The 26,047-nt window shown below is 41.0% G+C and overlaps 1 protein-coding gene across 1 annotated transcript in view; it reads right to left on the bottom strand.

Annotated features, from left to right (window-relative positions):
* Positions 1-20,024, bottom strand: part of KLHL15 (kelch like family member 15) — a 31,811-nt gene extending 11,787 nt beyond the window's left edge. The window contains exons 1-2 of the mRNA XM_090264575.1: positions 19,571-20,024; positions 4,412-5,123 (exon numbers count right to left, since the gene is read on the bottom strand). Of these exons, the coding sequence (XP_090120701.1) occupies positions 4,412-5,116 (705 nt within the window). The 5' untranslated portion in view covers positions 5,117-5,123; positions 19,571-20,024. The remainder of the gene's footprint in view (positions 1-4,411; positions 5,124-19,570) is intronic.
* Between the last annotated feature and the right edge of the window lie 6,023 nt (positions 20,025-26,047).

Raw genomic sequence — 26,047 nt, 5'->3', positions numbered from 1 at the left:
AATAACATTTAACAGATTAGGGAAGAAAATCACACAGGGGGGTCTGAATATCATGAGCTAGTTTTTAAAACTAACATTTGGAATAAAGCAGAATACAAGTCAATGGAAAAAATCAACTGTAAAATCCTAAATACAAGCTGAATAAATGTACAGTATTGTTTTACCTATTCAGGATTTAGATTATTTTTCTTTCCTTTTGAAAAACTGAAAGATGTTATGATTATGATTAATACAATTTCTAAGGGGATTACTGGTACCTTACTCATACCTTATGCATATTTATGATACTGAAAATGCCCTGGGTTCAAAACTATTAAAATGTCACTGTACTAAAAAATCAATGTATGGCCATTTTAATGAATAATTTAACAGTTTTGCTAAAAAGATCTTCTCTGTACAAAAAAGTATATTATGCATTTTGCCAAATATATTTACTTCATAAAATGGTTTTTTTAATAAAACAATTGTTTTTTTTTAAGTCAAAAGACCAAAGAGGTCAAAGTTAAAACTATTTATATCTCCAAACAAATGTACGGCCTTATCTCTGTTAAGAGAGGCAAAGACCATTGAAACTAGCAAAAATACATGCCACAGACATATGCGTAAGTAAAAACTGAAATTGAAGTCTAGTTTTAAAACTGGAAATCCACCATAGATAAAATAATCATGAGAACTATTGGGGACTCCCAGCCAAGATGGAGGTGTTGGCAGACACACTTTGCCTTCTTGCACAACCACAGAAAGAACCACCAGCAGATCTCAAAAACAACCACCATTAACTGTCAGAATATTAAGCTATAAGTAAGTCCTAGAAAATCGAGCTATATGTAAGTCCTACAACCAATGATTTAAAGAAGCCACATTTATCCAAACAAGTAGGAGGGGTAGAGTGGAGATGATGGGGCAGAGAGGTGGTGTGGCTTGGACAAGTGGTGGCAATGATAGAACTAACGGTCCTACATTCACGTGTGGTGGATTAAAAATTGGGAGGGATACCTTGGGAGCTAGCGATGACAACCCCAGGCCAGACCACACAGCCCAGGGTTCCAGCACTGAGAAGATTAACTCTCATTACCTCTGGCTGTAAAAACCAAAAGAAACTGCCAAGTTGAAGAACTTATATGCACAACCCATGGACATGAAGTGGGGGGGGGGGGGGTTGCAGGGAAAGGGAGTACTAGGCAACAGGGGGGGGCAATGGGGGAAAATTGGGACAACTGTAATAGCATAATCAACATAATATACTTTAAAAACAATAGAAAACTTTAGAAATTTAAGAAGTAAAAAGTGTACATCAATATTACATTTTTCTAAATTTCAGCAAATAGGATAAAACCACAAATCAAAACTTCCCAGATTCTTCCCCATGTAAATTCTCATACTAAAAAAGGACAGCACAGGTGTAACATGTCTTCATTTCTGTGCCCTTCTGGCACTGAGCATATATAATGGGAAATAAAATGGCTTCTAAAACCTGCAGCGTGCTGAGCATAGGGAAAATAGATGGACCCTATTTTCAAGCTCAAAACACGAGGTTTGGAAAAAGTAGGTTTACAGTTGTTTGTATGGAAATACAATAATTTAATAAATAATAATACAAAAATAAACTTGTCTGTGTACTGACAACTGTAAACCTACTTTTGCCCCACCCTGCATTATGGTGTAAAATACAGGGTGTCCCCAAAAAATGTACACACACTTTATTAAAATACATTTTCAAAATGTAATACAATCTACAGACATTCATTGTTTTGTCAACGCCTATTTTCAAACTGACGTCCGTTCTGGTCCAGGCACACCTGACAACGCAAAGCAATGGAATCGCAAACATCATGAGACCGCAAGATGGGGCCCCCCCACCCTACCATCACAATGTTAGATCCTACCTTGATGAGATCTTGCCAAACAGGTGGACTGGATGAAGGGGTTTCGTAGAATACTCTGCGCGTTCACCAGACCTCACACCACTAGACATTTTCTTATGGGGATACTTAAAAGACAGACTCTACGCTCTGAAACCTCCAACAGTCACTGAATTGAGAGCAGCCATTGAACGAGAATGCACACAAATACCAAATGAAATGTTTCATGATGTTTGCGATTCCATCGCTTCACATTGTCAGTAGTGCCTGGACTAGAACGGACGTCAGTTTGAAAATAGACGTTGACAAAACAATGTCTGTAGATTGTATTACATTTTGAAAATGAAATGTATTTTAAACACCAGCTTTATAATTACTTAAAGTATATATACATTTGGGGGGACACCCTGTAGGCCAAATTCTTACTTCCTAACCAAATTTCCCACTTTAGTTTTGTTTCTGAAGATTTACTACTAGAGATAAATAAAGTCTCAAATCTAGCTTACTTAGTTTATCAATATTTAGAAAATCATAGATTCCTTTGATAAACATTAACTCTCACACACTAAGACAAGAATCACTGACCACCTTCCATTTATCATACCAGTATTACTACAATAAAACTGAAAGATTTCTCTGTAGCCAGGGCCTTCAGTTTTCCTAAGAAATTAACTCAAGAAAGAAGCCTTAACAACACTTTCCTTCTGATGAGATTCTCAATACCTGGCCAATGGGTAATAACCAACCCCCATGCTACATATGCAAACAATCCATCAGAAGGTAAAACTGCTGTTTTATACTATTCACAAAACTACTCGATAGTATTATCACTATTGACCACCCTGAACTGATAATTGGAATATAAAAAGGTTCTGCAGCTCAGCACTTAAAAATCACTTACTGCTATCAATTATCCATTGCATTGTCCTACAATATGATGGAAATTTTATTTTCTTTTTTGTAAGTACTTCCATCTATTTGGAGGGTTGTTGTTTTTTTTTTTTTTTTTTAGTAGTGGAAAAGCATTTATATTTAACATATAAAGACAAAGCAGGATTCTCCAGGGAAAGAGCATAATAAAAACAGTATAAGGGAAAAACATCAAAACAAATGATTTACATAGTTGGTATAGGGCTGATAATCCCTGAACCAAAATATTTAAGAAACATAGTCTTTAAAAAGTTTCAATTATTTCTGCCTTATGAGTACATTCTAAGAACAAAGATAAAATCCCATAAAATTGAGTTCTCTATTGAAAGTATGTTAATATTGTAGAGGGGAAAAAACATGCTAGGCTGCTGAGTGTTATTTGAAAGTGCAAATTTGTTTATTTTTCAAATGGTGTAAATGGCCCTCTTTTGCAAATATTGTTATTTTTATCACCAGGTTTGGAAACTAAAACTTAAGAACTATTTAACATGAAGGGTGTCGACCAAAGCTTTACATGTACTTTTTAGAAAGAAGAAAAGATGTAAGAGATAAACAGAGCCCCAAAGGTAACCATGTGATTAGAAGCCAATTAAGTTAAGCAATTACTGAAACTGCTTGCTCTCCTTTGGGCAAGAAAGGATCACAAGTGAGACTTTGATATAAAGATGAAAAATGCTATGTGCAAAAAGTCCATGACTATTTTGGAGAAAGACTATTTTTAAGATAGCAGAACTACTACATGGTAAAATGTGCAGTTTGATCAATGTAGATAGAAGACTTATAATCTATTTGTTTAGAAATACCAAAACGACGGTTTTAGACATAAACATCATTTTCATGGTTAAATTTAGTTAGTATGCACAGTGAAACGGCGAAAAACAGAGCTGGGTAAGAGCAGGAGGAGGAAAAAAATCACAACTAGGACCTATTGGCTTTCAGGAGCTATTTTATGTTTCCTTACCACATTTTAGAGGAATATGACACAGTATTAATGCATATCGTTCAGAACTATAAAACTCAACTCTAATTTAAGCATATATTACTTAAATTAATTTCTTTTAAAAAAGAAATAGCCTCACACAATTCAGATTTAATTACTTTGTGAAGAAAGGAAAGCTAAAGCAAACTTGTAATATTTGGGGCTAAATAATTAAGCTTCAACTTTAAAAGTACATTTAAAATGAAAGCACTCTACCCTGGCTGGTGTGACTCAGTGGATTGAATGCTGTCCTGGGAACCTAAGGGTCTCTGGTTTGATTCCCAGTCAGGGCAAATGCCTGGGTTGCAAGCCAGGTCCACAGTTTGGGGCATGCGAGAGGCAATCCATCGATGTCTCTCTCACACATTAATGTTTCTCCCTTTTTCTCCATTTCCCTCTCTCTAAAAATAAGTAAAATCTTAATGAAAGCACTACCCTACCTGATTCTTCTTTCACCCACAAAATGTGTTTTAAAATCCCAAAATGCACACACTAGAACAAATTAGACTTTTTATATATAAACTATTCTTATCAACTATTCATTCTTTTTTTGGCTTCTGACCAAACCTGGGAATTTTATCTATAAAGACATACTGCCTTAACTAAATGAGCACTTTCTATTGCTTTCAAATGTACTAACCTTCTCAAAAACACTGGATGGGGTCATCAAACAAAACCTGATGTTCTGAATGATGGTATCGGTATGTCTCCAGCGTCTTCTATCATGCCGCAGCCAAGACTGCACAGCCTCGTACAGCTCTATCTCTGGGAACCTGCTCAGATGATCATTATCCAGATAAGACATGAGCTTCTCAAAACTCAGATAAGACAGAAAATCAGGCCTGGACATGAGTGGCACAAAGTTGTCTAGCAGAAAGGATTCCAGCTTCTCCCTGACTCCCTCGATGTTTACACCGAAATCATCTAAGAGTCTCATGATTTCGGCACAATTTTCTAAGCAGATTTTCGCTAATAGGAAAGAGCAGCAGAACTTCACCACTTCTATAAGTTGAACATACATGGCAGCCTGAAGAATCTCATGAACAGTATTCATACTCAGTTCTATAGTGCCATAGTACATAAACTGCAGGACGTGGCTGAAACCAGTAGCAGTGAGACCTTTTAGGTGAATTTTGTCCTGATCACGCTCCCTCATGTCTGCAGTAAACATAATTCGGAAGTAATCACTCTGGGTGGCCAATAGTGCTTTATGGGCCTGGAACTGATGATCTTCAATAACCAGAGTGACATCAAGAAGCAGTCCCTCCTCATACAGTGCTCTGAACCCAGCAGAGACACTGGTGTCATGGATGGAGGAACAGAATCCTTCCATATCCCCTGCCATGAATCACCTGGAAAAGAAGTAATCAAAGAAAACTGTGTTAATCATTTCCATGTATTCTGAAGACATTATTAACTTAGAACTTAAACAATTTTTTATAATTGTTTTTTCCCTTTGGGAAAAGATAACAAAGGTTTCCAGACTAATGATTTTGGCTTCCCTACCTGTGGAAAAAAATTATTAAACATCTACCAAGAATGGAAATTGTTATAACTTACAAACAATGTCTATCCCATTGATTTTACACTGTTCACCCAATGTATTTAAACATGTCCCGAAATTAACAATACAAAGAGAATTTCTCAAATACTAAATTATGAGAAAAAGAGACCAAAAAGAAATTAAACCAAAAAGTACACTGTTGACCTTGAAAGTTCCTAGAACCAAAGGAAAGAATCAGATAAATATGCCAAATTGTACACACAAGGTTTTTCTTTCTAGCCTTATTTATAATAAAAAATTGGAAAGTATTCAGCAGTCCAATAATAGATTATTAAATAAATACGGTACAGTCCTATAATAGACTGCTATAACAACTAACAATGAAAGCAGCAATCTACCTATTCTGACAAAGGATATTTATAAGGTATAGTTATGGGGGGAGGGGGAAGCAGGCAACTGTAATATATTCAGTATATTTTCAAAAATTAAATACACGTTATTTGTTTATATGAGAGAAAGTCCAGAGGAATATATACCAAAATGATGTCCCTGGGTAGTGGGAGTTCAAGAAATATTGAAGTTTACATTTTCCTTTTTTACTTACCTTATTAACCTTATCTTTAAAAAATGATCATTGCTTATACAGTTAAAATATAAATATGTAATTTTAAAGGAAATTAAACTACTTGTTTGCATATCAGAGAAATGAAGCCAAGACAGTGAAATTATAATACATGTCTTAAATAAAGGAGAAAAAAATAATCCAGTCTATTAGACTGTTTATGAAGTAATTTCCTCCTTTCCACACAACCCCAACCCAGACCATCTATCCTCTCAGCTCTCATCCTCACACATCTCTGAGCTTCTTCCCCAATGACCCATCCTCCCATCCCCTAATTCCCTCCCAACCCTTTCTACTGTACCCAGTGGAACCTTGCTTCAGTGTAAATACACTCCCCTATAGGCTCATGCAATCTGATTTAAATAAGAAAAATACTTTTCCATATTCTACATAGAAAAAATGCTCTCCTTAGCATACAAACCTACCTTCTAAATAGTCTCGTATCTTTCCATTGTCCTTTTGCTAAAACATGGCCTTTCACTCAGATAAGAATCATCTATTTCTCAGTGTCACTTATATTCACATATCCTGGTAAATCTCTCCCCCATATTTCCTGACAACTTTGGCACCTGGCTGAGAGTCATTTTCTACATATCTTCAATGCTCATGTAAGATCATTCATGCAAAAACCAAGAACCAAAATTTCCTGACCACTTCAGCTGCTAAAGCCTCCCCCCTTCCTCTCTTTTAAAACTTTATTCCCAAAACTATTGTAATTCACCACAATCTGAAATTAACTGTTAAGTGCCCACTATCTAGCTTAACTTTTTCCTCTCTCTTCACTTGGCCAATCACCTCTGAACTTTACCTGTCCTCCAGCTTAGACCAACTTTCTAGTATGAGACCCAGTTTCCCAAGCTTTTTCTTTTCCCTGGCTGGGTATTTGGACCATGAGCGCTACAGTGAAGCAACTCGCACCTCAATCACTTGCTCTACCTCCTTCAAGGAAACCGTCACTGCCAACATCTCACCACTCTTACTACCAATGCAACACCCCACCCTTTACTTACTAAAAGAAAAAGCATTTCTGTATGCCAGGCACTGTATTAGGTATGGAGGTGTGTGCCTTTCAGGAATCATCTCTGTACCCTGGATTTGGCAAAGCCTTCAGTTACCAACAGTGAAAAGGCAGCTTCTACGGACATCCTAAAGGCACCACTTCTCCACTCTTGTGAGTAGGCCATCGCTAGATTTTACTGCTTTGTTTCATCAATATGTTGTCTATGAAATTCTATATTTAACTTCTTGACATAGTATGTGTTCAGTATTTATCCCAGTCTGATGTCATCTAAAAAATAACTGTTAAGCCCTGGTTGGTGTGGGTCAGTGGACTGAGCACCCGTCTGCGAACCAAAGGGTCACCAGTTTGATTCCCAGTCAAGGCACATGCCTGGGGTGTGGGCCAGGTCTCTGTTTGTGGGTACACAAGAGGCAACCACACAGGGATGTTTCTCTCCGTCTCTTTCTCCCTCCCTTCTCTAAAAATAAAACCTTTGTAAAAAAAAAAAAAAAAACCTGTTAATAACTTAAAGTCTGGCCCTGACTGATGTGCCTCAGTGGGTTGCTGATTTGATTCCTGATCAGGGAACATGCCTGGATTGCAGACCAGGTCCCTGACCGGGGGTGTGTGCAAGAGGCAACTGACTAATGTATCCCTCTCACATGGGTGTTTCTCTCCTCCTCTTTCTCCAGCTCTTCCCCTCTAAAAATAACTAAAACCACAAATAAATAAATAGTCTGAAAGGATCATAATACCAAAATGATTATCTTGGGATGGTAAGAGTATCAGAAAGTTTTACTTCTCCCTACTTTCCGCCAATCTGTTTTTTAACCTAGTGCAATTAAAGTATATTATTGTGTAAAAGTTCATTTTTTTAATCTAAAAAAAGTCCTTACTTGCCAAATCCAAGTTATGTCCTAGTTTGTATTTCTCAGGACCCTTCCGCAGCACAGTATAACATAATCTGTCACCTCAACATTCTCTCAATTTCATTACACTATTTTCCTGATTCTCTTCCTATTTCTGGGCTCCTTGTTTCTCAATCTCCTTCCTGAACTCATTTTCCTTGAGCTACTCCTTAAACACTGGTGTTCCCCAGGATTCTGCTCTTGTACCCTTTTCTTGTCTCATCTACGCACCGTTTCTCCCTAAATGATCTCATCTAAACCCATGTTTTTTCACTAATACCTACCTTTACCATTACCTTGACTATCTCTGTCCTTACACCAGTACTCTAAATAGCAAATCACCTGTTGGACACACAGGGATCTCAAAATATGTCTAAACAGAAGCATAATTCTATCCTCCCCCCAATCAGTTTTTCTTTTGCATTTCCCATCAAGAGACATTCTAGGTGCCTCTTTCTCCCCATTTGTCCCTAACTTACCTTTAAGTCTTATTGATTGTACTACGTAAGTTCACTTAACTAAGACAGCAAAATAGTCACAAGATGAAATCAATATCAGATTTTTAATCAGTACTCCATTAATCCAAAAGCTATATGCTTTCATTCTGGAAAGGTAGAGCACAAGAGAGCTGTCTATAATTTTGCAGAACTACTTTACTACCACCCTGAAGTTTAAAGTGAGCTAGCTATCAGGTTGTTTTCCTATATTGTCTTTTTCAAAGATTTTAAATTTATTTATTTTAAGAGAAAGGGGAGGGGAGAAGGAGAGAAACATCCCTGTGTGGTTGCCTCTTGCACAGCCACACCTGGGGACCCGGCCTGCAACCCAGGCATGTGCCCTGACTGGGAATCGAACCGGTGACCCCTTGGTTCACAGCCTGGCACTCAATCCACTGAGCCACACCAGCCAGGCCTCCTGTATCATTTTTAAAGGTAATATTAATGAACTTAGAATTTTCCAAGTGATATGAGATATATGTACACAAATATCCTGGGAACAAAAGAAACACCATATAGCATGTCTGAATAATCACACGTTCTGGTTAGTGGAGGACTATCAATACCACTAACAATTTATAAAGTAATTAGAAAATAACAAACTAAACTGGATGAAAACTTGGTATTTCATGATTTTCCTCGGGATCATTACAGATACCAATGATCACTCTGACTCTTGAAGATGTATCGGTGACATTTACTGGAGATTTACTAATAGAAGGCTGCCCATCAGTGTTCATCTACTTGAGAGTAGACCGCTTTGTGTTTCATTAATCTGTTATTTTGACAATGCCTAAAAAACCATACATTTCACTTCTTGTCAAAGTAACCCTCTTTATTGAAGTTATAACTATCTAATAAGGTCTCAAACAGCTATTATTCACTTTTCTGGAAAAAAATTCCATCTGAAAGAAATTTTAAAACAGAGATACTATGCTTTCACAAAAAGAAAAAAGCAATCTAGGTTCCAGATACTTTCTCTGGTGGGAACATTATACAGCAAAGAAGCAAGATGAAAAAAAGAGGAGCAGCAGCAGATCCTAAATACGTAAACCCCGGTATCCACCCTCCTCTGGGCAACCCACAACCCACTGAGGGGGATTCACAGCAGGCAGGCTTCCACTCTGCGATCCCGTTTCTGGTCACAAACGGTCAGATCCTGGTGGGAAATATTAATCAAAATGAACGCTCTTTCGTCAAAAATTTAGAAAGAAGGAGACAAAGTAAGGGAAAAAGAGAGGAATGCACTGACTGTACAATTTGAACTGCAAAATGTCGAAAAGCAGTTGGGGGCACTGGCACCGCGCCCCACCACTCCTCCTCCCTAGCCCTCCCCACCTCGCACCCTAGAGTCATCTCCCAGAGGGAATCCTCCCAGAACCAACACACTGCATAGAATGAAGAAGGCAAAGACATGGAGACCGAGCTTAGACGATCCTCTCCCAGGCGAAGGGCTCTGCACAAGATGGCGGAAGCACACAACGGCGGAAGCACACGATGGCAAACGCACAAGATGGTGGACGCACAGAAGCACACGACGGGGGACGCACACGACAGAGGACACACATGATGACGGACGCACACGATGGCGGACGCACACGATGGCGGACGCACCACTAACCTCGCTCTGCAACGTGAGCCGAGTATCAGACAGTCACCTGCACCGCGCCCCACCACTCCTCCTCCCTACCCCTCCCCACCTCGCACCCTAGAGTCATCTCCCATAGGGATTCCTCCCAGAACCAACACACTGCAGAGAATGAAAAAGACAAAGACACAGAAATCGAGGTTTGAGACAACCGTCTCCCAGGCAAAGGACTCCACACACAATGGCGGACGCACACAACGGCGGAAACACACGATGGCAGACGCTCAAGATGGCGGACGCACATGACGGTGGAAACACACAACGGGGGACGCACACGATGGAGGACGCACCAGTAACCTCGGCCTGCCACGTGAGCCGGGTACCAAAGTCAGTCACCTGCACCGCAGCTCACCACCACTCCTCCCCACCTCGCACCCTAAAGCCATCTCCCATAGGGATTCCTCCCAGGACCAACACACTGCAGAGAATGAAAAAGGCAGACACAGAGACCGAGCTTAGAGACAACCGTCTCCCAGGCACAGGACTCCACACACAATGGCGGACGCACACAACGGCGGAAACACACGATGGCAGACGCACAAGATGGCGGACGCACATGACGGCGGAAACACACAACGGGGGACGCACACGATGGAGGACGCACCAGTAACCTCGCCCTGCCACGTGAGCCGGGTACCAAAGTCAGTCACCTGCACCGCAGCTCACCACCACTCCTCCCCACCTCGCACCCTAAAGCCATCTCCCATAGGGATTCCTCCCAGGACCAACACACTGCAGAGAATGAAAAAGGCAGACACAGACCGAGCTTAGAGACAACCGTCTCCCAGGCACAGGACTCCACACACAATGACGGACGCACACAACGGCGGAAACACACGATGGCAGACGCACAAGATGGCGGACGCACATGACGGCGGAAACACACAACGGGGGACGCACACGATGGAGGACGCACCAGTAACCTCGCCCTGCCACGTGAGCCGGGTACCAAAGTCAGTCACCTGCACCGCAGCTCACCACCACTCCTCCCCACCTCGCACCCTAGAGCCATCTCCCATAGGGATTCCTCCCAGGACAAACACACTGCAGAGAATGAAAAAGGCAGACACAGACCGAGCTTAGAGACAACCGTCTCCCAGGCACAGGACTCCACACACAATGGCGGACGCACACAACGGCGGAAACACACGATGGCAGACGCACAAGATGGCGGACGCACAAGATGGCGGACGCACATGACGGCGGAAACACACAACGGGGGACGCACACGATGGAGGACGCACCAGTAACCTCGCCCTGCCACGTGAGCCGGGTACCAAAGTCAGTCACCTGCACCGCAGCTCACCACCACTCCTCCCCACCTCGCACCCTAAAGCCATCTCCCATAGGGATTCCTCCCAGGACCAACACACTGCAGAGAATGAAAAAGGCAGACACAGACCGAGCTTAGAGACAACCGTCTCCCAGGCACAGGACTCCACACACAATGACGGACGCACACAACGGCGGAAACACACGATGGCAGACGCACAAGATGGCGGACGCACATGACGGCGGAAACACACAACGGGGGACGCACACGATGGAGGACGCACCAGTAACCTCGCCCTGCCACGTGAGCCGGGTACCAAAGTCAGTCACCTGCACCGCAGCTCACCACCACTCCTCCCCACCTCGCACCCTAGAGCCATCTCCCATAGGGATTCCTCCCAGGACAAACACACTGCAGAGAATGAAAAAGGCAGACACAGACCGAGCTTAGAGACAACCGTCTCCCAGGCACAGGACTCCACACACAATGGCGGACGCACACAACGGCGGAAACACACGATGGCAGACGCACAAGATGGCGGACGCACATGACGGCGGAAACACACAACGGGGGACGCACACGATGGAGGACGCACCAGTAACCTCGCCCTGCCACGTGAGCCGGGTACCAAAGTCAGTCACCTGCACCGCAGCTCACCACCACTCCTCCCCACCTCGCACCCTAGAGCCATCTCCCATAGGGATTCCTCCCAGGACAAACACACTGCAGAGAATGAAAAAGGCAGACAGAGACCGAGCTTAGAGACAACCGTCTCCCAGGCACAGGACTCTGCACAAGATGGCGGACGCACACGATGGCGGACACACAAAACGGCGGAGGATAAAGAAAGGCAGTCTTTGAATCGGCCATTTCTCCAAAAAGCCCTAGTTCGTTTTATTGAAGATTGGTATTAGAAACCAAGACCTGGCTATCATCACTTTCACACCATCATAAAACTGAAAAATCATACATCAAATCATCATAAGCTGGGCACCATCTGTGTGTTTGTGTGGTAACTATGCCCGTTAAAAATGGGTGTTTTCTCCGTGAGTTAATAAAATAATTTTTAATAAACAAATAAATAAATAAACTCAAGTCAACTGAGAAAGAAGAAAGCCAAGTTAAGAGGATAGGGAATACTCCCTAAAGCTTTAATTTTTCCAGTTCCTAGGCCTAGCTCTGTTCCTGTCCTTGGGTTCTGAGAGAAATCCTTACATTCCTAGAGTTCTCCCATTTTACTACCTTAGGTAGGCGGTCCCTAACTAATACAGTTTTATGACAGAAATGGCTATACTTTTAAGTTACTCAAACTTTCTTGGTCTTTATATCTGTAAAATGAGAGCATTCAACATGATCTCTAAAAATTTTTAATCATAAAATTCTCATTCTATTTTTATGATTGTACAGATGTATAATATAGAGATATCCAGAATAAATAAACTATAGGTACTTCTCAAGTCTTAGCAATGCATTTGTCAAGTGTACCTGATCTAAATTTATTTCTAGAACAAATTTGTGATAGCTGGGACATACAAAGCAACTTTTCTACATGAAAAAGCTTGGTGCATCTATCAATAAGACTAACAGATTTAGAGAAGCAGTTGTGTTTTAAACTTTTATGGAAGCATGTGTTCAAGTAGAAAATGAAAAAATACTCAGTGATTAACTGATCAACATGATATAAGTCCCTAAATAGTAAGTTAAGAGTATAAAGACTGCAGTCAGATACCTGCGTTTGAATCCTGGTTCTACCTCTTATTAACTTTGTGACCTTGGGGCAAGCTACTTCACCTCTCTTTGTTCCGCTGCCCTCATCTGTGAAAAGGGTCTATTAATATTAATAGAATCTATCTCATAAGTGACTGTGAGGATTAAATGAGTTAATACATGTTAAGACTTAGAGCTGTGTACAACCTTTCAGTACACCATAACATTAGGGCTTATTTTCCAACCCCTTCATGGTGCTACTGGAACGAATATAATAAACCTGACCCTTTAACAGTTCAGTAAACTTGGCAGAAACCCTTCTCCCTGGCAACAGCACTTTCAACCCCAGCCCACCTCAGAAAAAATCTCTCAGGACCTAGGTCAACTCTAGCTAAACTAATGAAGATACTAAGGTCCACAGGTGAAATTTTCTTTAAGGTCAGACAACTAGTTAGAATGAGTCAAGACTAGAATCTGATTTGCAAAAAAAAAAAAAAAAAAACCACCACCACCACAATACTGTGGTTAGAGCAAAACATCTGAAAACGGAGAGCTTACTAGTACTTACTACCTGTGTAACCTGAAGAAATTTAACCTCCTGACCTCGGTTTCCATCTCTATATTAGGAATAATCATCATCATCTTGAGTGGGGTGGTAATTAAATGAATTGCCGTAAGTTAAATGTCTAGCCCAGAGCAATTACCCCACCAGAGGTCAATCAATGCTGCCTTTCCTTGTCCAACTCTTGCCCAATGCTGCTTATCACACACAAGACCAGAGGAACTTTACCATCCCTCAGTTCCCCTCATACCTCCCTGGCGCTTATCACAATGCAATCCTTTAAGAGATTAGATGTACTGGTAGTCAAAACACAGCCTCATCTTGTTGTGACATTGCTTCCATATTTTTCATCACATGAGTACAATTTTCCAGCTTTCCTGGGCCCCTCATGTTTTGCCCTAACCAGAGCAGCAACTCTCCTCTAAATCTGTGCTGTTCAACATGGAAGCCAATGTAGCTAGTCCAAATTGAAATGTGCCAGAAGTGTAAAATGGACAACAGATTTTGAAGGCTTAATAATTAAAAAAAAAAAAAAAAGGTGAAATATTTAATTACACAAATGTTTACAAATGTTTATACTGAATACATGTTAAAATAATACTTTGGATGTACTAGGTTAAATAAAATATATTAAAATGAATCTCACTTTTTACTTTTTTAAACTGTGGCTATGAGAAAATTTTAAATTACTTATGTGGCTTGCATTGTGTTGTTGCACAGCACAGATGTATTAACATCAATGTTTAAGACATCAAACCACCAAACTTACAAATGAACATATGAAACAAAACCAACTTGTTCACAATACACACTCTGGAAGCTACGAAGAAAAAAAGTGACGCTTAAGTTAAAATAACATAAAAACATACATGTAAGCAAATAAAAAATAGCTAGAAAAAGGAAACTATAAGAATACAAAACGAAAAATATACAAAATCTTATACATAAGAATTCTCTAAAGAGTTATAGCAATTTAAGAAATAATTATAAAAACTAATTGTAAAATGAAACAAAACTCAAATAAAACCTCTATAAAGTCAATGAGGGCTGGGGTGGGACTCCATTAAGGGCCTTTGAGAAAAAATATCAACTAAACATGCAAAATGTTCAATGTACAGAAATTCTGTATCCTCACTTCTCAAAATACATCATCAGATTAAGGGAAATCATAGTTTATAAACCTGTATGTGTATGTATTCTATACTTGGCCTTCAGAATTTGAAATGATAGGTTTTTAAAAAAGGGAAACCAAATCAAATTAAATGACAAGGCATACTTATACTACTAGGAAAGAAATACTTAAGTTTGTCTTACTTCATAAACTTGGAACTGACTAAAGAAAAAAGGAAGTCTCAGACATTCTATGCATAAGAACGATTAATATAGTGATTCTAAAAGTGTGGTCCACAGACAACTGAGGTCCTAATCCCCTAAAAGAACTTTGCAAGGTCAAAACTATGTTCATAGTAATTTAAAAAGTTGTCTTTTTCACTTATTGTTTTCCGGAGGCTATAAGAGACTGACCACAGAAACGGTAAGAAGCCCACTGTCTTTTATTAAGCCAGACATTAAATAAATTTGCAAAAATGTAAAACGATGCCACTCTTCTCACCAAGTTTTTCATTCTTTTGGAGAAGTTATTTTTCATAAGAAGTGCTGTTTAGATTTACAAGTAGGGTTTTTAAAAGTGAATTACAAATAATTTTTTTAATTTCCCAGTTTAAATTTCTATTATGATAAATACAGCTCTTTGGGATTCCAATAATTTTTAAGAATATAGCAAGGTCCTGAGACCAAAAGGTTTGAGCACCACTGACAGTTACAATAAGGGATAAATGGGATAAATGACAACACACACATACACACTTATAACCAAACTACCTCTGCCCTGGAAGGCTATTACTGCTATTTATATCACAGAAATTTCTAACAGTTCAAACTCTCTAGTGACCAGCAAAGAAAAAAAGTCTAGAGGGGGTAAAATTGGATAGGAAATTAAAGGCAAATAAATTAAATGCTTCCTTTTCAGTTAGAAGGCTGCCATTCTTATATGAAAGCAAATTCTAGACAGTTAAATAGGTTTCAAAATTAACTAACCTCCATGTTTATGCCATAAGCAATAATTTAATGCTCAGTGCCCACCCCCAAGCTGCTTGAAAATTCATACAAAACTCTGTTATCCAGTGTAAAAGGTAGATTCTCAGAGGTTAATACACTTCTCTTCAATGAAAATTTTAAATTATTTCATACCATTTTCATCCTCAAACTGTTAGCCTACCCAAGATGATGCCTATGCAGAAAATGCCATGCTTGCACACTTAAAAAGAAAATTCAAAGCTTACTACAGATAAAAATAGAATTAATGTCTGAGTCATAACATTTCTTACAATTTCTGTAACCTATAAAGTAAAAATTTCAAATTCAACAATCTCAGGGAGGCCAACTTCTCCATCTAAAAGAAAAACCTGAAAATAAACTAATTTTATTAGCTCTGTTAGCAGTAATTTTACCCTCAGATACTTACTCAAATTGAGAAATATATTTAATATGGGAAAAAAGGCTTTGTAAGTTAACTTTAATTTGTTTAATACTGAAAATTCTTCCTTGTCCATCAAAATGTTTTCATTACTCAGGACGAAATTGCAAAATGACCATTTAACTAAAGCTTTTAGGAAGGCTCTGGGGTCCTTCAGCCTCCAGGTTGGCACCTATTATCCAAATTACTTCACTTTTCAAGTATGTTTAGCATTTAGTCCTAAAATACATGAAACCTTGTAAGAAAAAAGTCACTCGTGCTTCAACACTACTTTTTCATCAGAAGATTTTAATTTAATGCTCCTCTGCTCATTCCTCACTACAAGCAGAAGTAATCCAAGGGTGATGTCATGGAAAACAGCTTCCCTAGCCTTTAGAGATTGGATCCAGTGAGAATTCTAGGAAAAACCTCTATTTGAGAATAAAACCCCAAATCCTCAAAGTTACACCCGAACTTGAAATCATCAATATCACACTGTTACCATTTTAGTTCTCCACAAGAATTTTAAAATTTTGGAAGGTCTTGATGTTAATGATATAGATATCCGGCAAATCTTTAAATGACGTCAAGTCATTAAGTAAATTCAATTATCTTATCAGAAACAATGAATAAATTTTCTACCCATTCTTATTTGCTTCAATCATTTAGCTAGAAGAGTTTTAAAGGTCATATTAAAAAGAGAAAATCTGAAGAAATATCTTTTCCAGTTTCTTTATTCCTAAATGAAAATTTCTAATTCTGAAAAGGTTTTCCACTTTTGGACCAGCAGCAGCACAACATATACCCACGGCAAAGGTGAACTATCAGAGTCCCTCCAATGATTCCTAAAATATCAATAATAATGTTCACTCTGCTCCAGATATGCTGGTTTTCTTGAAAACCAGCCACACCCCCACCTTAAGGCTGTGCACTTGCCATTCCCTCTGCCTGGATCACTCCATCCCCATATATATATATATATATATATATATATATGAGTCCCTTCAAGTCTTTCCTCCAGTGTCATCTCAATGAAGCCTTCCTCAAACCTCCTCTTTAAAACAAAAAACCTCCCATATGCCCCATCGACCAGAAAATCCACACTTTCTTTTTCTGCTTAATTTTTCCTCTTAGTATATTAAATGAAGATAAGGCTTATTTTCCTTATGTAGTTTACTTTTTGTTGCTTGTTTTCCCTTTTTAAAAAAGAAATTGTTTTGTTTCATTGATTGTTATATCCCCAGAACTTAGAGAGAACAGCCCTTGGCACTTAACAAGTGCTTAATAAATCTTTGCTGGATGAATAGATAAATTTAATCCTCACTCCCTTCCATGTTCTATAACTATCCTTGATTTAAAAGACAAAAAAAAAAATCAAAGCTCAGAGTTTAAGTTGCCCAAGAGTATAATTAAGTGGTGGAGGTGGGGTCTACCTGATTTCAGAGCCTTTGCGTTTAACCAACTATCGTACAATGCTTTACCAATGACTTGTCTTTTTTCTTCAATAAAAGAAAAAAAAAAAACACCCCCACACAAGGTACAGCATTCCAATTCAAAGAGAGATATGCTAATAAATTAATTCAACCCCTCATAAGCTAAAGATTCATTCTCCTCAGAGTTAATGTTACTCACTCTCAAAACATTTATGATGGAAAATGATAACCTTGACAACGGGCTACATATTTTTGGGGCCCAGAGCAAAATAAAAATGCAGGGCCTCTTGCTCAAAACAGGTAGATACTAAGACATAGCTTTCTCCCTTCTTCTAAGGTCTCTCTCAACTTTTCACGGCATTTATTTATTTGCTGTTTAATTCGTCCTACGTAAAAACTTTAAATTTAAATCAGCATGAATTTTATAATTCACCTTTACATTGTACAATGCGAGTTTTACACAGATTATTGAACCAAGTCCGGGGCCCATGAAGCCAAGCTAGCCCTGGTTCCAAGATTTTAGGCCCAGATAACCCAAATCAAGGCAGAGAGGGCAAACCTTAAAATTCCCAATAAAGTAATGATTTCCCAAAATTTTACCTTCAGGACTAGTGACAAGTCCAATGTATACAAATCTAGGACCTTAAAGCAGGCTTTTCCTTTGGCAAATTTAATCCCGCCTGCCTTTTATTATTCTGCCTTTTTACAAAACATAAAAGCATATTCAGAAAGACAACTGGTATTGGATTATAAATTGAATAAAACATCTCAGAAAAGAATCTCAGAAAAGCATTTGTTACCTAAAAATAATATACTAAATAAATGCTTCTTTCACTTTTTGTGGACCATTCTGAAAGTCAAACCATACTACAATTTTTGATGTGTCGAAGGATGAACCCATACTGATGTTACACATATATATTATAAATTCTGAAAAATAAGTACAATTTTCAAACCACAAATATTTACTATCCCTATTATTCCCCCAAGTTAATCAGCAATGGAGTGCAAATTAACATCCTTTTACCACTGAAAAACTGTTTCTAAGCACCTCAGTGTTGTGGTGATTAAAAAAAGAGAATTAAATTACATAAATATTATTAATTTGTCAAAAAGTTGGGTTTCCTATACATTTCCAGATATATTTAGAATTACAGAAACCCAAATGCATTTAGAAGCTCATGAAAAACAATTTTCACATTAGTAGATATATTCAGGCATCCCTGTTCCCTAGATATGAAAAATAGGCATTAAAATTAGGAATTTTTGTTAAAAGCATTTTCTGAATTACAATTTAATCAGATTAACAAAAGAAGATATCAACTCGGAAAATATAAGACTAAACAAATGTAAGGTGTTAAATACTGCTAGTAAGAAAAAGAAAATAAGTGGCATAGAAAACTGAAAAGCAAAGCACCACAATAACGTTAAATTTGAATTAAAGAATACCGTTATTTAAATAAGCAGTTAGCATTTCATAGGAAGAAGGCCAAGCAACGTGACTATTATATCTAGTCGATTCACAGCACTGCTTCGACATTCCGTACTTATTGCTTATACTCATAATATAGAAATAAAGAGGCAGCAACAGTTAGCCACTACATTAACCACTCTGGCAAAGGTTACTCAAAAAAACTGTCTTGCATTTTTATTTTTACACTTTACAGCTAGACGTTATTTTCATATACATGGCTTCATATAGACCCCACTACCCTGTGATGTGACTAGATTTCACAGATAAGAAACCAAGGCTCAGCAAGCGATTTTCTCAGTCGCCCAGTCGAACCTAGACCTTCTGATTCCACGTTTTAAGCTTCGCATTTCGTATAGTTCTATTTCAGGCATAAATACGATTTTTAAAGGGAAAGAACGGGTTAGGAAGAAAATAATCATGGTACCTGCAGCTGTGTGCTGCAAAAAAAATGGCTGAATTATGCTTCTTCCTTTTTTTCTCTCTGAAAAAAATTAAAATTCAAACAATTTAAGTAGTCAAAGACAAATTAGGTCCCGGCGTCTACCAAGTGTTTGACTCGGGACTGTGCAGGAAGGGCTACCGAATCGGTGTCGAGCGCGGGGCCGCGGACGAAGCACGGGCTCCCGCAGGCCGGAGGGCCAGGGGCGGCTACGTACCTCGGGGGTCCGTCCAAGGTCTAGTAGACGGCAGTTTGCATCAGGAAGAACTGGGCCGGCGGCCGGACGGTGGGCGGTCGGTAGCCGGACGGCAGTGGGCAGGGTCCTCGAACGTCTAGAAGGGGCCGCTCCCGGGCCGGACCCGGGCGCTCCGGCGGGGGGCGAGTCTGCGCGCCCGCTGCCCCCTCGGACCCAGTCCTGGGAAAGAAGACAGCGCTGAGTCGCAAGTCGAGACAGTCGAGCTGGGCGTGAGGCGGTACGGCGTCGGGGCCGGGCTCGGCCTTGCCAACGCCTTGGGCACAGGGTACCCGGCGGGGCTCGGCGAGAGGACCGACTCGGGACCGCAGGCGGGGAAAAGGAGCTGAGGGGCCGCGGGTAGCGGCAGAAGCGCTGCTGGTGGCGGCGTCGACGACGGCGTCTCCGGGCTTCTGCCCCGAAGCGCGCCGAGCCTCAGGATCACCCACGCCGGGGGTGGAGGAAGGCGGGCAAGGGGCGGGCTAGGGGCGGGGCGTGTGGGGCCAAGAGCCAGGGGCCCCTCCTGGCTGCGCGCCCCCTGCGGGCGGTGAGAGCCGCCGGGGGCCCGCCCAGGGAGGCGGGGCCCGCAGGCAGGGGGCTCTAAGCGCTCTCGTCCCAACGCGGGAGCCTGCCACGTGGGTAGGGAGGTCGAAGGGTGGGAAGCCGAGAGATGGCCAGGAGGCCCTGCAGGGGCCCTCGGTCCCCGCTGGTGCCTCAAGGGGGCCCGCTTGCGGGCGGCGGCCCGGAGGGTGTTTACCTTCCCCCTGGTCGAGCGCCAATGCCGCCATCTTTCAGCTAGCGCGCGTCACTTCCGGCGCCGGGGGAGCGGGAGCGGGTGTGGGAGCCGAGTGGGGGCAGGGCTGTCCCACGCCCGCGGAGCCCCACGTTCCGGCTGGCCACGCCAGCGGGCCCCACTAAGGGAATCAGGCGGCCTCGCGCTGTGGCCGCGATCCCTGTCGTTGGAGGGTTCCCTTGCCGTCGGGGCTGGGAACACTTGGCTGTGTTAGTCGCCGCGCAGCGGTCCCCCTTCGTCTGCTTGAGCGGTGGGCTCAAGCCACTGCCCTGCGCCCACTCTCGTCAAGTTGAGTGTTAGGAAACCCGGAAAATGTCTTACCTCTTGCATTCAGTGGGGGTGGGGAAATCGGGAACGAAGTGGAGGCTGCTTTACCATATCTACCTGTGTTGTAAAAGTGACTACATCTGCACCAAGTGACATCACTTTTTGTAGGGCAACTTGCAGGGGATAATTGCGTCATAGTTCCACTTGGCTTATTACCAATTACACGTTCCAGAAGTACATTTCCCAGAGGTGGGAAAATTCATAGAAAACGGTATGTCTGCACCAAGCAGAGAAATGCCGGATCTTAAAACGCTGTTCTGTTTCTATTTGTGTCAAAGTAAGATAGCAAGAAGAAACAGAGAGCAGTGATTTGGAGGGGAGGGGTGTTTTTTTGTTTTTTGTTTTTTTTTTAACAGATCGGCTATGGAGTTTCAGCTTAATGCTTTTTTAAATAGCGTCTTTTCTAATTTAGAATATAAAACTGCAACATAGGACTGTTCTGTAAATTTAATGTTGTGAAATCTCCTTTTGAGAAAAGTCTAGATGACAGAAATACACAGTTAGAGGCCAGTGGTTCTACAACTAACCTTAAATTATCCATTACCCACTTCTGATCTTAAAGTGAGGAATTTCTCTTTCCCCCACCCCCCCCTGCCGCCATTTTCTCTCCAGACCAATATCCCGATGTACTTTCAGGGAGGTATATATGTTGCTAAAAGCGATCATTATCTCTGTAGCAAACTTAAACACGTCCTGTTCCCAAGAGGCCAGAACAGCACACGGTGTACTATTGCTGAAGTAGACTAATTCGTGGGGGGGAAAGAGAGAAAAACACCTTCATCTTCTGGAATTAGGGGAATAAGCTTCCCTTTTCCCATTTAAACTATAAAACAAGCTTTAAAAAACTATAAGCCATAAAATAAACTTTAAAATGGCATGCATTCAACTTTGAGCATTTGTTTTCATACATTATTCCTGAACATCTAAAAGCGCTGAATTTTTATTTTTGTACATTAGTAACAGACATATATCTTGAGCTATACATTACATAGTGAGGCACTGAACTGTCTAAAAAGAGACTTCTTGATTCAGTCAGGAACTGAAATGTGTCTGTGATATCATTAGCCTTGTGGCATTACCAGGTCTCCTGTGATATTTCAGTATGTCCAAATGTACTTTTTAAATATACTTTACTGTTCTGAAACTGAGTTGCATCTTTCCACCAACCTATATATTTACTATATAGAGCCCACTCCTGAAAAACAAGTGATCTTTAATCAATGATGCCTGTCACTCTTATTTTTAAAGTGGGGGGCGTGTTTTATAGAAAGGTCCGGTACAATAAGAAGCATTCTGCTTCTGCAACACCAAAGAAAGTAAAAACCAAGTCATTTAAATAAACTCCTCCAGGCAATTCCTGTCTTCAAGTACGTTTCCCACCAATTACTAGAATAATAGGAACTCCTAAATACCCTGAGGGCTTTTTTTCACACTGGTAGAGCCCCATAGGGCAGATAGAAACTGTCTTTTCCTAGCCCTCTAACTTAAGTATACAGTCCTAAAATCAGGTACCTTGCAGCCCCAGATGTCCCGAGGAAGGATAAAGACTTCGGACTGGGAGTGGTAGTGGAGTTGGAAGGAAGTTCCTCCCCAGGGGTTATGAGGATTTAGGATACTGTATACCCTTCCCCACTTAAAAAAAAAAAAAAAAAAAAAAAAAAAAAGTTGAGGCTTTTCAGAAATCCAGGCTGTGGTAATTATCTTGTTAATCTCTTTTCATGTAACTAGCCCCCACCTCAGTCTCTGGGAATTTAAGAGTTGTATCTTCAGCCAACTCTAATAAAGCTGTTTATGCATTCTCTCTCCTCTTCAAAACTGTTTGCCAAGAGCTCTATAGCTTGAGGCATTCTAAGGCATCTTGTGGGGTCTAGTCTATTTCAGCCCCTCAGGATCCACTGGTATCTTCCAACTCAGTACTAACTTTTTTGGGTCCACACCAAGATGTGTACACTGACACATTCCAACAGGATGGTGGCTGTTGTCCTAAATGTTATTTTCTGGTCCCTATCCAAGATGGAACCTTCAAAATGCAATCTGAGGGGCCCCAAATTTTCTAGGCTTTCAAGCGTATTGTTTTAACAGCCAAATAGAATAACTTGAGCTTTTATGTGGCACGACTAATAGGAAATCGGTGTCTTCGTGAATGTTGGAGGATTCCTGGCTAATGCTCACACATCTTGGTCATTGCTGGTCACTTGTCACTTATAATGGCTCCTCTTAGCTTGTCTCCTATTACCTCTGGCCTTCTGACCTGTCACCACCTCTTCACATTTCTCCAGCTCTCTCTCTGCACTTCCTAACAAACTTGACCCCCCCCCAACTTCCCTAGCAAAGCAGAAACTTAAAGCTATCACAAGGAAACTTCAGTTTCTTTAAACAGGTCATGGCTTCTAGATATCCCTACACAGGGATATCCTCTCTCATCACCTCTAAGTCAGATCTGTAGTTGTTTGGTGGGAACCCTTTCCTGAGCATACTATTTGTTTCTCTCTCCCCCAATGTCATGAACCCCCAAACCCAACCCTTGGCCCAGCCAAGAGAATACCCAATTCCTAAACATCCATAAAGTGATATAAGTGCAAGAATAAACAAAAACCCTTCAGAGTGCACTGTCCCCATGAAAGTGTGTCTGAAATATTTACATTTGTGTTATTTCACTAATGTGTAGAGTTACTTCAAGGAAAATGAAGTGATATCATGATTTATATCTGCATGACCCAGAATGCTCAACAATGTGATTCTTCCTGGAACCAAATGCTTCTTCCTAATTTACTTCCATCCTCAAAGCCCTAGCAAACAATTCTCTGCTGGCCGTTGTTAGGATAACTGCTTTGCACCTGGGTTCAGAAACATCTGGGTTCGGTATCAGAGTCCCCAACACATTGTGACAGGTTTAGACAAACATGGGGTGCTGTATGAGCAAGTATAAAGACGGGATGTAATCGGAGCTTGCAAGGGTCAAGCACAGTTTCTCAGAGGCAGTATTATCTAAGTTCAGTCCAGAGGGAAGAAGGTAAGGAAGAGAGTAAATGATACCACAGGGTAGTGAGTTCCAGGCCTAGACGAGGCAGCATGGCACCTTTATTTAGAGAACCATTGATAGTTCAGTAGGGTTACAGTGTAGGATGTAGGAAGGGGAGAGAGGGAATAAAGCAAAAACGAGGAGGCTACAGAATATTGACCGTGGAAGTCAGGGCTTCTCTCCTCCGGTGTTGCCTCTCACTCCATGCTCTTTCCACTGTACCATGTTATACTGATTAACATAGCAAGTGACCTGCACACTTTTGCGTTTTTTTACTCCTACTTAATTCCATAAGTTGTTCGTTTTTAATCTGTACTAATATATTTACCTGTGCCATAAACATTTATGAGCGCCTACTATGTGCCAAATCCTGTTCTAGTCACTGGGTTTCTGTCAGTGATCAAACATAAAAATCCATGCCTTCTTACAGATTACATAAATCAGGCAATAACCAAAATAAGTAAATTATATGGCCTGTTAGAATGTGGCAAATGCTATGGGAAATAATGAAGTGGGTTGATAAAGAGATTAGGAGTGTCAAGGGGGAGGGGTGTTCCAATTTGAATGAGTAAGATAGGTGGATAGGAGGTAGCCTTTGAGCCTTGACTTGAAAGAGATGAGGTACCAGACTGTGTAAAGCTTTGTAGGCTATTGTAAAGTCTTTGCCCTTTAAGAAATTGGGAACCATTGGAAGGTTTTGAGAAGAGGAGCAATACGATTAACACTCAGGTTTCTGTGTAAATAATAGAATTTAGGCATAATGTAATGTACACCATGATGGCTGCAGTTAACACTGCTATACGGTATATTTGAAAGCTGCTAAGACAGTAGGTCCTAGAAGTTTTCATCACAAGGGAAAGAAACCTTTTTTTCTTGTGTCTATGAGATGACAGATGGTACCTAGACTCGTTGTGGTTTTCATTTCTTAGTACATGTAGGTCAAATTATGCTGTACACCTTAAACCTATACAGTGCTGTTTGCCCATTGTCTCTCAGTAAAACTGAAAGAAAAAAAAAACACTGGAAAGATTACACAAAAAAACACAAGCTGTTAAAAAAAAGGAATTTAGGCAGATGTGGGGAAGCAGGGCGCTGGGTAAGGAGACTGTTCCACCAATGGAATGAAATGGAGGCTGCAGTGGAGACAGTGAGAAGTGGCCACACTCTGCAAATATTTTGAAGCAAAAGCCAACAGGATTTCCTGAATGTAGGGAGAAAGGAAATTGAGGTGTCAAGGATGTCGCCCAAGTTTCTGGCCTGAGCTACTGGAAGGATGGAATTGTCACTTCCTGAGATCTGGAAGACTTCAAGAGGGGCAGGTTTGAATGGTGGGGGTAAAGGAGAAGATACAAAGACTGGGCCCTGGGGTGTGCCAAGGGTAGGGAGCCATCCAGGAGAACACATGGTACTGGTCTAGGAGACCAGAGTGCCACATGCTGGACCCTGGAGAGGCAAGTACTAAATATCTACCATCACTAAAAGATGCAGTGAATGTCATCATTTTATTTATTTTTTATCACCCTTCTAACCTTTGCCACCTCATGTCAACATCCTCTAGCCCCCACAATACGGCGAATAACGCACTTAACCAACAAAACCAACTGCTGAACCTGCCCCCAATCCTCCCACCACCCAGACATTGAGGTAACTGCTTTTCCACCCAATCTCACCACCTTATATAACCTCACTGTCCACTTTCTTCCATCCCCCTACTACATGGGTTCGGCAGATCTCCCTGGAGTGGCCCAGCCAGCAGCCACTGTCACTCATATTATGGGTCCTACTGCTCTCTGCATCCGCTTCAGGCATGTCAACGGCACCCAAATTCAGCCTCGCTCCTTAGGTGCATTCAACCCTTCCCTTCTCTGCAACCACACCCTAGACCTAGCCTTCGTACACTATAAAGGCCAACCAAGAGCTCCTACTTGTCCTTACATACTAACCCAAATTCACACTCATACCTACACTTCAGATTTTCCTGCTACCCTTACATGGATCATAGATTTTCAATTTAACCAATATAGCCAAACATTTCTTCACAAAATCCTCCATAATGTTTAGTGCTAGTCAATAAAAAATAAAACTCACCCCAGTTACATTGCCATCATCAAAGCAAAATATAGCACTGCTATTTCCCTTCAAGGGAGGGGATACCACTTTCTACGTGACAGGCAAGCATACCTAATAATTCCTCCTCACTAGAGTGGCGCCTGCATGATAGTCGCTCTAATACTAAATGCCTCTATACTAAGGCCCCAGCAAATAGCCACTTTTGAGGCAATCCCTAACCTTGGCTCCTCCCTCTTGTCCTGCCCCCGAC

This window comes from Furipterus horrens, unplaced genomic scaffold, assembly GCF_987537825.1.
Source record: "Furipterus horrens unplaced genomic scaffold, mFurHor1.1.pri manual_scaffold_17, whole genome shotgun sequence".
Classification (NCBI taxonomy): domain Eukaryota; kingdom Metazoa; phylum Chordata; class Mammalia; order Chiroptera; family Furipteridae; genus Furipterus; species Furipterus horrens.
This window is presented reverse-complemented; position numbering and strand designations above follow the sequence as displayed.